The 12815-nt window shown below is 42.9% G+C and overlaps 1 protein-coding gene across 5 annotated transcripts in view; it reads right to left on the bottom strand.

Annotated features, from left to right (window-relative positions):
• Positions 1–4593: 4593 nt before the first annotated feature.
• LOC127582253 (ral guanine nucleotide dissociation stimulator-like) overlaps positions 4594–12815 on the bottom strand; it is a 137280-nt gene continuing 129058 nt past the window's right edge. For 3 of the 5 annotated variants that reach the window (XM_052037408.1, XM_052037407.1, XM_052037406.1), the window contains exons 16-18: positions 12243–12488; positions 10822–10936; positions 4595–9950 (exon numbers count right to left, since the gene is read on the bottom strand). In XM_052037408.1, coding sequence (XP_051893368.1) covers positions 9775–9950; positions 10822–10936; positions 12243–12488 — 537 coding nt within the window. In that variant the 3' untranslated portion in view covers positions 4595–9774. Of the gene's footprint in view, positions 9951–10821; positions 10937–12242; positions 12489–12815 lie in introns of all 5 variants that reach the window. The other 2 variants (XM_052037409.1, XM_052037410.1) reach the window with 2 other exon arrangements.

Genomic DNA, 12815 nt, shown 5'->3' with positions numbered 1-12815 from the left:
TCAGATTGGATGATAAACAATGGATTGACTGGATTAGTCCTGTCTTTGTGGACAGACATGCCTGTGCAATTGTTGACAGTGCGGGACAGATAGCAGTGTTGTAAATGTAATGGAACAGTTACAAGTGAGGCTAATTCAGGAGCACTTCTTCAATGCCACAACTGGAATGTTGTCACATCCCATGGTTTTGCTGTATCCTGTGTTTTTCTTTTATCAAATGGAATGAATCAAAATAGTGGAAGACTGGATTCTGCATTGGCAAGCTGATTGAAGCGGACACTCAACTACTATGTTCACTGGTTGAAGAGGTCTGTGATTCGGCATAACTAGGAGTGTCGCCTGCAAAATGTCTCGCATTTACATTGACATAGTTACTGCCCTTCTGTGTTTGGAACTGAGACATTGTTGTAATGACAGGAGAGTGAGGGAAGACTTTATTCTGCATTAGACTGTATACTGTTAACTATTCAGCACTTTTATAAATGGGAGTAGAGGAAAGAAGCCGCAATAAATTTCTATAAAATATTTTTTGGGTCATAGCTGAGACAAAACCATGCACCATTGTGAACTGATGTGGGACGGAGATACTGGCAGACAAAACATAGAAACCATAAGGCACAGATTCTCCAGGCAGATGACAGGAATGGCAAGTTGTAGTTAGAAGGAGAAACTTGAGATACTGGGACTATTTGGCTTTCTCTCATCTAATGGAAGAGGAAATTTGAATGATTTTTGGTAAGGGAGTAGGATGGAGGAGTCTTCTGCTTCTGGATTGGCCTGAATTTGGAAAAGGTCGTACGGAAACTCTGATATTTATAGACATCCGGGTTCCATCGTTAGGTTAGTCCATATGCATGTTGAAATATTGCCCTGTTGCACATAAACGAAAAGGAGCAAATACAAAAACAGTCTGGTTCACAGATGTCTGTGGCTTTGTCAAACTGTCCCATTTTCACCCACACAAGGCAGAACAGGCCTGTGTGGGTGTGGAGATGTGAACTTGCTGCTTGCCTCCAAGTCATGACCTCTTTCAAAAAAAGAGTTGCCAGGACTGCTTGGCAAATGATCATGGCAATGAAAAAGGGCTATTGAGACTCAGCTGTGCCATGGAGAAGGTTACTGCTTGTTCTGAGAAACAGATATTTACTTCATTTCTTGTTTAATTTACTTCATTTATGGGCTGTCTCTCAGTGTTCAGAACTAAGACAAACCAGTTGATTATTTGTGGCTACGTGTCTCTTTCCCACAATTCTGGTCCTCTACCCATGACTTGACTGGCAGACTCTTGTTGTGCTTCCGTCTTCTAGCATAGAAATGCTGTTAGGAGACCAGATTTTGCAGTCTCCGTTCAATGCTTTAAGGTGCCCTTTCAAAGTAGAGCTAATTTATTACAGCTGTCAGTGGTATAATGTACCTTAACTTCCCAAGTAGGATCACAAGTGGAGACCATTGTTCTATCCACACCAGATACAGTGGACTGCAACCATCTGGGAATTATACAAAGGCTGCTGATGACAAACCAAAAGTTGATTTTTTTTTTAAAGTCAAATTCAAATCTGATTGAATCTTTCAAGGGTAGTGCAGTTGTTGATGTAGTCTACATGGACGGAGTTTGGTCCTTAAGGTAAGTGCCTATTGGATCTAGGCCAATTGGCATGGTAATAGGAGACATGGGGTGATGGTCAAGGGTTGTTTTTGTGATTAGAAGCTTGTGACAGGTAGTAGACTATAGAGATGGCTGTCTGTTATATACATTAGCGACCTGGATGTGAATGTAGGCAGTATGATTTAGTAAGTCCACAGATGATGTGAAGATTGATGATGTGGATAGAGAGGAGGGTAGTCTTTGGCTACGTGATGACATTGATCAGTTAGGTGGGCAGAGATGTGAAAGATAAAAACATAGAAAACCTACAGCACAATTCAGGCCCTTTGGCCCACAAAGCTGTGCCAAACATGTCCCTACCTTAGAAATTACTAGGCTTACTCAGAGCCCTCTATTTTTCTCAGCTCCATGTACCTATCCAAAAGTATCTTAAAAGACCCTATCGTATCTGCCTCCACCACTGTTGCCGGCAGCCCATTCCACGCACTCACCACTCTGAGTAAAAAAAAACGTACCCCTGACATCTCCTCTATACCTACTGCCCAGCACCTTAAACCTACGGTGGCATGCAAAGGTTTGGGCACCCCTGGTCAAAATTTCTGTTACTGTGAATAGCTAAGCGAGTAAAAGATGACCTGATTTCCAAAAGATGCAAAGTTAAAGATGACACATTTCTTTAATATTTTAAGCAAGATTACTTTTTTATTTCTATCTTTTACAGTTTCAAAATAACAAAAAAGGAAAAGAGCCCGAAGCAAAAGTTTGGGCACCCTGCATGGTCAGTACTTAGTAACACCCCCTTTGGCAAGTATCACAGTTTGTAAACGCTTTCTGTAGCCAGCTAAGTGTCTTTCAATTCTTGTCTGGGGGATTTTCGCCCATTCTTCCTTGCAAAAGTCTTCTAGTTCTGTGAGATTCTTGGGCCGTCTTGCATGCACTGCTCCTTTGAGGTCTATCCGCAGATTTTCGATGATGTTTAGGTCGAGGGACTGTGAGGGCCATGGCAAAACCTTCAGCTTGTGCCTCTTGAGGTAGTCCATTGTGGATTTTGAGGTGTGTTTAGGATCGTTATCCTGTTGTAGAAGCCATCCTCTTTTCATCTTCAGCTTTTTTTTAAACAGACAGTGTGATGTTTGCTTCCAGAATTTGCTGGTATTTAATTGAATTCATTCTTCCCTCTACCAGTGAAATGTTCCCCGTGCCACTGGCTGCAACACAAGCCCAAAGCATGATCGATCCATCCCCGTGCTTAACAGTTGGAGAGGGGTTCTTTTCATGAAATTCTGCAGCCTTTTTTCTCCAAACTTTCCTGCGTCGTCAAAGGAACATCTAAACAAGCCTGATGCATTTTGGAAACAAGTCCTGTGGACTGATGAAGTTAAAATAGAACCTCTTGGCCGCAATGAGCAAAGGTATGTTTGGAGAAAAAAGGGTGCAGAATTTCATGAAAAGAACACCTCTCCAACTGTTAAGCTGGGGATGGATCGATCATGCTTTGGGCTTGTGTTGCAGCCAGTGGCACGGGGAACATTTCACTGGTAGAGGGAAGAATGAATTCAATTAAATACCAGCAAATTCTGGAAGCAAACATCACACTGTCTGTTTAAAAAAAAAGCTGAAGATGAAAAGAGGATGGCTTCTACAACAGGATAACGATCGTAAACACACCTCAAAATCCACAATGGACTACCTCAAGAGGCACAAGCTGAAGGTTTTGCCATGGCCCTCACAGTCCCCTGACCTAAACATCATTGAAAATCTGCGGATAGACCTCAAAAGAGCAGTGCATGCAAGACGGCCCAGGAATCTCACAGAACTAGAAGCCTTTTGCAAGGAAGAATGGGTGAAAATCCCCCCAAACAAGAATTGAAAGACTCTTAGCTGGCTACAGAAAGCGTTTACAAGCTGTGATACTTGCCAAAGGGGGTGTTACTAAGTACTGACCATGCAGGGTGCCCAAACTTTTGCTTGGGGTCTTTTTCCTTTTTTGTTATTTTGAAACTGTAAAAGATGGAAACAAAAAGGTAATCTTGCTTAAAATATTAAAGAAATGTGTCATCTTGACCTGATTTCCAAAAGGTATAAAGTTAATCTTTTATTTGCTTAGCTATTCACGGTAACAGAAATTTTGACCAGGTGTGCCCAAACTTTTGCCATTGTATGTCCTCTTGTGGCAACCATTTCAGCCCTGGGAAAAAGCCTTTGACTATCTACATGATCAATGCCTCATCATCTTATACACCTCTAACAGGTACCCCCCTCATCCTCTGTCGCTCCAAGGAGAAAAGGTTGAGTTCCCTCAACCTGTTTTCATAAGGCATGCTTCCCAATCCAGGCAGCATCCTTGTAAATCTCCTCTGCACCCTTTCTATGGCTTCCACATCCTTCCTGTAGTGAGGCGACCAGAACTGAGCACAGTACTCCAAGTGGGGTCTGACCAGGGTCCTATATAGCTGCAACATTACCTCTTGGCTCCTAAATTCAATTCCACAATTGATGAAGGACAATACACCATATGCCCTCTTAGCCACAGAGTCAACCTGTGCAGCTGCTTTGAGCATTCTATGGACTCGGACCCCAAGATCCCTCTGATCCTCCACACTGCCAAGAGTCCTACCACTAATACTATACTCTGCCATCATATTTGTCCTACCGGAATGAACCACTTCACACTTATCTGGGTTGAACTCCATCTGCCACTTCTCAGCCCAGTTTTGCACGCTATCTATGTCCCGCTGTAACCTCTGACAGCCCTCCATACTATCCACAACACCTCCGACCTATGTCATCCGCAAACTTGTTAACCCATCCCTCCACTTTCTTATCCCAGTCGTTTATAAAAATCACAAAGAGTAAGGGTCCCAGAACAGATCCCTGAGGTACACCACCGAGTCACTGACCTAGATGGAATTTAATCTTGAAAAATGTGAAGTGTTGTATATTAGGAAGACTTTTAATTTCAAATTTTATTCATAAAATATGTACAAGAAATACAGAAGACTGTTCTTTACATTGTGTTGTTCAGTCTTTACTTGATGTTAATGGTTCTATACCTTTTAATATCAGCACATTCTGTGTACGGAGCAACATTGCCACTCGTGGCCTCTTTGGACGATACAAACTTCTAGTGCCTGTAAAGCTTTTACATGGGGCTTAGCTCCTCAATGGCAGCAGGACCTTAGACAGCAGTCCTTCCCCACATTGGCTACACCAAGCTTCAGTGCATCCCTCAGCATCATATGTTATAGAACAGTATTTAGCATGTCCATATAGATGTATATTTAGTACATTAATATTGTTTAATATGTGTTCACATTTATTGAAGTTTGTATCGTCCCAAGCAGCAGCTTTCCTTTAAGGACACCTCGTAGTACTTGAAGACCAACAAGTCGGGCAGACCTCAGCTCTCTGACCTTCCTGAAACTTCATGGGAAGGTCACACTGTGATTTTTAGAAAAGTTTTCTTGCTGTGTGAAAATTGGCCAAATTCTTTGTTCTGGTTTTCACCAGTAGATGGCAGCAGCTTCCTGTTTACAGGAAGTTAAACCTTCACATGGAGGTACAGAGTACACAGTACAGATGGTCCTATCGGACCCTGCTGGGTTTACCTCTGCTTGAGCCTCTTGGCCAGCCTTCCTTACCTAATTGTATCAGCTTTACCCTCTTCCCTTTTCCTTCTTCCCTCCTACAGACTTGGAATTCTCTGAGCCCTCACAAAATGTTTTACAGAGAACAATACAAGCTGCCACCAGGTTCAAGAACAGCTACTTCCCTTCATCCATTCGGTTTTTGAACCAACAGGCAAAATCTTAATCACCACTACAGTGTAGCAACACTAAGACCAATCTGATCACTTTGCACTAAAATGGACTTTTTTTTGTTCTAATTGTTTTTTTTCTTGTGAATGTTGCCTATATGATGCTGTGTGCCTGTGATACTGCTGCAAGTATTTCAGTGCACTTGTGCATATGACAGTAAACTCAACTTTGACTTTGAACTTCTTAAGGTAGGATTTGCTGCCTCTCATAGTGAGTGAGGTGATTGTAAGAGTGCATTTACCGAGAGGCCAGGGCTACCTTGTGTTACTTGTGGCTAGCTCACTAGCACTTTTGACTCTAAGCCATGAAACATGAACGCAAAGGTTCTGACGAATGCCTTACAATTGTGGGGTTCCTGCACTGTAAGAGATGTGGTTTTTAAACTGAGGTCCCACCTGTTTCCTTCCAGTGCACGTAAAAGAGCCCCTTGGCAAAGGGCAGTGGAATTAACCCTAGGTACTGGCCAGTCAAGCTTTATAAGGCAGAGGATTTGAGTGCAATGGGTGTGCTGTAGGATAATGACAGACACTGATCTTGTGGTGGATATAGAGGATCCCGGTGATGGAGAGTATCTGAATGCAGGAAATGAGGGTGAGAATACAAAGAAAGGAACCTAAAATGTTGTGAAAATCCGGGACTATGGGACATGCCCAGCAGGACAGGCTGAATAGAGAGAGAGACTGAGCCAATGTCACCGATGGATGATTTTAAAACCAAGACAGCTAGACAAGGCAAAAGTCAATATTGAGTCTGGAAAGTGGTGCTGATCCTCAAGCTTGCATTGGGCATCATATAGCAGAGTTGGAGCCATGGACAGATAAGTCAGAGTGGAAGTAGTAGATAAGAGGAAGTTGAGTTGCCCCTGTGGATTGAATGCAGGTGCTCTGCAAAATGGTCACCTGATCGTTTTGCTTCTTCAGGGTAATCAGATGACATTGTGAATATTGGATACAGTGCACCAGATTAGAAGTGCAAGTGAATCGCTTCAGCTGGAAGGACAATTGGGGTTCCTGGATGGTGGGGAGGGAAGAGGTGAGTGGATAGGGACTGCATCTCCTGTGGTTGCTTGGAAAAGTGCCGTAAGATGGGGAACTGTTGGTGTGGATTGAAGAATAGGGAATGGCAAAGGGAACAGTCCCTTGAAAATGCTGAAAAGGGGAGGGAAGGGAATATGTGTGGTGGTGGAATATTGTGGAATCTAGCAGAGGATACGTACATGCATGTGTGTCCATTTTTTCTGTATGCAAGAAAGATGTGTGTGTGAGAGGGGGTGAGATTGTGAGGTGTGTAACAGGTGGCCAATCTCCTCCTATCCACCTTGCACCCCTGAAGAAGCTGGACTTTTCTATGTTGTGTGCTCTGTTTAGAACTGACACAATAAAGATATTCAGAGCAAATGGTGCGGCAAGATTCACGACTGAGCAGTGTTCCCATGGCAACAGATGTTGTGCAATTTAGTCTCTGTATTTAAATGGTATCTTGATGTACCTCCTGAAAACATAAAACACTCCACTCTGTGCTAATGGAGGCTATGTAGTGTTTATTCTGTATTTAGTGATGCAGATTATTCCATTTATTAGCATTTTAAAAAATCCAAGTGATTAGAATCTTGCCATCTGCTTTGTTGATGTATGATCACACCAGAGGACCCTTTAATATCCGTCCCTGCTATGAATTGAAGGAGGTTTCTTTCTTCATTTGCTGCTTTTTGTTAATGAGCGGAAGTTACTGATGCTGCCAGCCTGGGTTGATGTGCAGATGGTGCCAAGTTTGAATGGTGTCCAAGTATTGCTGCATGCATGCAGGCAGGCTGCTAAAGAGTTGGGAAGGGAAGTTAACATTGTGTAATTTATCAGTAAGTGTCCTACTTCTGACTGTGATGGAATGTCATTGATGATAGTTAGGCCCAGGACACTGCCTTGAGGAACTCCTGCAGTGTTGTCCAGGAACTAAGATGATTGATTCTCTTACAAATACTGTGATCTTTCCTGCTGTGATGTGACTATAGCTGATGGAAAGTTTCTCCTGATTCCCATTGTCTTCTGCTTTAGTGCCTGAACATCACACTCAATTAAGGCCTCCCTTGATGTTTAAGGGCAGTCATGCTGTTTGGTCCATATTTGGACCAAGGCTGTAATGACTGGAGCTGGCCAGTTCTGGAGGAATATAGACTAGATATCAGACCTAGAACAGGGGAAAGTCCTCATTTTGGAACTGGAAGGTTGTTGGTTCAGGTCCCACTCTGGAGACTTGAGCTCAGACACATCAGCTGACAATTAGGATGGAAGGAGTGCAAATTCAGGCCTGGTTAGTTCTTGGATGGGAGACTATTGGGAATAGGTGCAAGGAGCCTTTCTGCCTGGGGAACAGATGATCCAAACAGTAGACTTGTGTCCTGACAAGAATTTGTCGCATTATGTTTAAAGTAGAAGTTACAGAATGGCAGTGGGCTTAGTTAAATGGTTACTGAACTAAACACAGGACTGGCAGGTTGTGGGTTTAAATGTGCAGTAAGTTTCCAGTCTAATCCTTTAAGCAGAATGGTAGAATGTGCAGTTGGCTTGATGTTGGTATTGTAGGAGACTTGCAGAGCGAGTCAGAGACTCAGTGCATATAGTACTCCTGGGGAGGCTGTGACCAGCAGGAGAGAAGATAAAAATAATAGAATGTAAACCACTTTCTGTAGGCTGTGGGACCTCCTGTGCAGAAACAATATGGGATTTGATTTTGATAATGTGGTAGTACATTGTTAGCATTCAGTTAGTTAGTATTAGACTTGGATCCTGCCACCAATATAGTTCATGCTGTTGCAGGTGAGATGCATCAAGGTTAGAGATCTGTTAGAGAGGTTAGACACCTGTCCTAACTCAAAGCTGGAGCAAAGAAACACACCAGTGAGGTAAGGGCACTGTGGGGTTGGCATGCCATATGTCCAAGGTGAAGTAAACAGGCACTACTTTTAATGAAGGGTGGCCATTGGCAGAGTGGCAAGCAGGCAGCTCCTGGAAAAATGCAATGACAAAGGCTGGTCACAAACAATACTGGCCACGACTAACCAGAAGCCACATATAAACAGCCAGAAGAACAGATCTTGTTTGAAGCTGTATTCATAATCTTCCCTCTTTTTACAATATACAAAAATGTAACAAAGACAACACATCTCACCAGACAAGAAAAGACCCATTGAGCAAACAGCAACAGTATACAAGTAACGAGTCAATATATTAGATCATATTCAACAGTAAGAAATTTACAATTCCACTCATCAATATGTCTGTACAATGAATAAATATTGCCCCCAAAAAAGATTCAAGTGCTTTTTGTACAAAACAAACTTAAAAAAAATCAACAGTTCATTTGAAAATGAGTTATTATTTGCAAATTAAAAAAAACAAATGTTTCTCATATCAGCCAAAGAATGGCTCAGATTATAACTGTACAATTCTGTCAGTTCCAGCCTAACTATTCAGTAAGAGATGGAATCATTTCTTAATTGTAATAATGAACCATCCACTGTTGGCCATGTATTTCTGCACTGTGTCATAAGCCAGATGTCTTCTGGTCTTTGGTCTGACCAGGAAAGTGATGTGGGATTGAAATTCTTGGAACTCCCCACATTTTATTGGATAAACCTTAGAAAGGCTTTTTAATATTTATTGTGGAACAAGAGGAGATCCTATTGATGCCAGATAGCCTTTAAAATGGGGACCTCTTCTCACAGGATTAAGAGTCACTTATACCTGTCCAAGAGCAACCACTTTTAAACTTTGCTCACTGAAGTTCAGGGTGGACCTTGTGTTTCATTATAACTGCAGGTAATTGGCAAGCCACAAGGGCAAGTGTTCCATAACTGAAGTTATTTGTTCTGATATTTTGATGATAGATTTAGTGTTCTCTTTGCATTTTAGTAACTTCTGACATTCTGGGCAAAGCCAGCTGCTGTTCAGGTGCTGAAGGACAATGGTACAGACTTCATGGAGAACTAGTCTCCGCAGCTTATGCTTCAATCAGCCATATAATAGAAAGGCAGTTCCATCTTCTTCCATTGCTCCAGGTGGATGATGCATTCCAAGTCACTTTGCTGATCACACGATCTTTAATGTACCATCACCCAAACCTGAGAAGCAGGGTCGATCCTATGCCCACCTTGCACTGTTCCTTCTCAGCTCCATATTCCATTCAAGTTTAATGCCTTTCAGTCTCTCAAGTAAAACTGAATGGACACTGGTAGCAGGATACTTTCAGTAGTCTTAGTCACAGAAAATATTGCACATTTAATCGGTAACACTGAAATTTTTTTATATTTATAACATTAGGATGATCCAGCAACCATAGGCAACTGGTCAGGAGCTAGAAGATGCTTTTTGTAATCTTCAGTCCTTTCTGTTTCATTCTGGGGAGAGTTGAGCTTGAAACATGTTTTGGTTTTCCTGGTTTTGAGTGTCCCCTTTTCTTCAACATAAAGTCATAGTTGACAGATGAGTTCATGGCATAAAACACGTTGGCATTGTCAGGGATTTTCAGTTCTGTTATACAAAAAAAGTAAATGTTTTAAGCTCCCATTTTATCCCCTCTTTGGCAATATATTTGCTTTTGCTGCAGGTAATGTACCACACATGATGACTTCTCACTTGGTGTGTCGGGTTTGTGTGTCAGTGAGATTGGTTGAGGGCCGAACCTGGATGCACTGAAGGACTTCAACCCACTTTTCCAGTACAAGACACCAGCTTGCAATTGGGAAGATAACCTGGGTCAATTATAGTCTTCCCTAGCATGGAGGCAGCTAAAAATCAGTCATGTAACTGAGTTCAAGCAAGCCAGCATGGTCAGCTATCCATCTATGCTATACTGGGTGGTGCCTTCACTAAGGAAGCTCAATAACTCTTTCAGCTCCCCAGTGCGTGCATGACCCAGCAGTTAAAAGGTTGATGATTATACATCAGAATCGTTCTGATCAAGATCAAGGCTTCTCTCCACAGATGCTGGACGATTTGCTGAGTATTTCAAGCACTCTCTGCTTTTATTTCAGATTTCCAACATCTACAACATTTCACTTTTCTGCTGAGGTTGCCAGCCATGCCAATCAGCAAGTGGTCTGATACGTCTGCTTACAGCAATCATATTGTAACCTCTGGGCACAGTGCAGGCTGCACCTTCTGCCCAACCATTCCAAAGGACAAGTCATTATGACATGCAGGGCCAATCTTGATCAGGTTCCTTTGTTAGGTCACAGTTACTGACCCACTTTGGAACTCTCCTGGGTCAGTGTGAGTGACCCACACTGGAGTTCACTGTGACGATATGAACAACATACTGAAGTTCACTCTGGGACAGTGTTAGTGACCCACACGACTCTGCTCAGTCCTGTGTACCCACACAACTATATGACATACATACCTCTGTCTTCAGCGATGATCTGCACCAATTGGTAATCCTCAGGCCTGTCCCCATCCAAGTTGTGTTTGGCCATGGCCTTTCGAATGACTACAGGTGTCTTATCCTGGCTTGTCACCTGGAATAGAGTTTCAAACCTTTAAAAGACCAGGCTTAGAATTTATTACCCTGCTGTTTATTCAGTAGATGAGAATATCTACCAGAAATGGTTTCCCCTTTATGCCTCTACAAATGTTCTGTGATCCTCTCCATAGGATATCTACAACCAGGTAGAGTGCAAGTGTGCACTGGTTTGCACCTGACATTTGAGCTGATGCTCATTGGGCCACCTGATCTTGGAGAAATCACTGCAACCAAAACTATCTTCCAGCCCGTGTATCAGCCACACTCATTAACCAGGGCCAGGGCAAACAGGAGGAGACACAAGAGACTGCAGAATTTGAAGCAACAAACAATCCGCTGGAGGAACTCAGCGGGTTGAGTAGCAACTGTGGGAGAAAGGAACTGTTGACATTTCTGGTTGAAACCCTGCATTTACAGCCTATTTACTGAAGTGTGGTCACCAGTGTCATGTTGGAACCTGGTAGGCAAATGGCATGTAACAGCCCCATAAACATAAGTAGGATCTGTGAACAGGTTTATATCATAGAATCATAGACTGGTTACAGCATCAAAGAAGGTGACGTAACCCATGTGTCCACACCCACTCGTTACCAGAGCAACTCTTCAGTTCCACTCCTGGCTCTAGCCCTGCAAATTTTTCTGCACCATGTATTTATCCATTGCCCTCTTGGCCACAATAACAGCCATTCACGACCCTCTATTGACAAGGTATAAGTATCGAGTCATAGATGTACAGCATTGAAACACAGCCTTCAACCCTCCAAATCCCCGTTAACCCATTAGCACTAATTCTACACTGATCCCAATTTATTTTCCCCACATTCCCATCAACTTCACATATATTCTACCACTCACCTGCATACCTGCCAGTTAACTTATTGACCTGCATTTCTTTGGGATATGAGAGGAGAGAACTCTCAGTCACAGGGAGAATGTGCAAACTCTACAGAGACAGCACCCGAGGTCAGAACTGAACCTGGCTCACTGGCACTGTGAGGCAGTGCTCTACTCACTGCACCACTGTGCTACCCTATCACTTGGGACCCGTGCTCTCCTTCAAAATAGTAATGGCAGGATCTGTATCTGCCTTGTAGTGGGCAAGATTGATATTGGAGATGGTAGATGGGGAGTAAGTGTAACGTCTCATCCAAAAGATATCTGAACTTGATGCCCAGAGGAGTGAGAGGCAGTTTTGATTAGACTAATCCATCACCATGTCCTGCACTCCATCTCACCCACGATTCACAAAGTAGTACAACAGAAGCTAGATCTGCCCAAGCCCAGGAGCACGTGACACTCACCAAAATACTCTTGTACATGTTCCCATTGTCGACGTCCAGACTGACCCGAATGATACAGCAGTCGTCCACCTGCTGGTTATAAAGTGGCAGAGATAGTGTGGAGTAGCTGGATATTCCAGAGACAGAGCGCTTGTGCGTCCTGGAGGACGTTATGGGTGTGGAGGACACTGAGGAAGAGGAGGCACTGCTTGACCCTGAGCCGATTCCAGATGTGTCCAATGAGGACAGCGATGTTGATTCCCAGAACTAAAAGAAAATAAAATACGGGAAAAAAAAATAAGGTTTACCATTGGGACAGACTGGTACCAAGATTGCCCAGTCTGGCCCAGCTTGGAATGTTGTACCTGCCAGTTAAAAGCTGGTACTGGGTACATCCAAAGTTCAGTTTAAAAAAAAAACACAGGGACTGAAATAAAACTGAGTTTCCAAGTCAAATCTGCAGAGGTTTACAGTGTACATCCACCCGTAACCCCAGCATTGCCACCAGCAACCTTGTGTTTTACTTATACCAGCGCCAAGCTCAATTCACGTCCACCTACCTTACAACCACAATTTCATTTACATAGTGTCTTT

The sequence above is a fragment of the Pristis pectinata genome, chromosome 23 (assembly GCF_009764475.1).
Source record: "Pristis pectinata isolate sPriPec2 chromosome 23, sPriPec2.1.pri, whole genome shotgun sequence".
Lineage (NCBI taxonomy): Eukaryota > Metazoa > Chordata > Chondrichthyes > Rhinopristiformes > Pristidae > Pristis > Pristis pectinata.
This window is presented reverse-complemented; position numbering and strand designations above follow the sequence as displayed.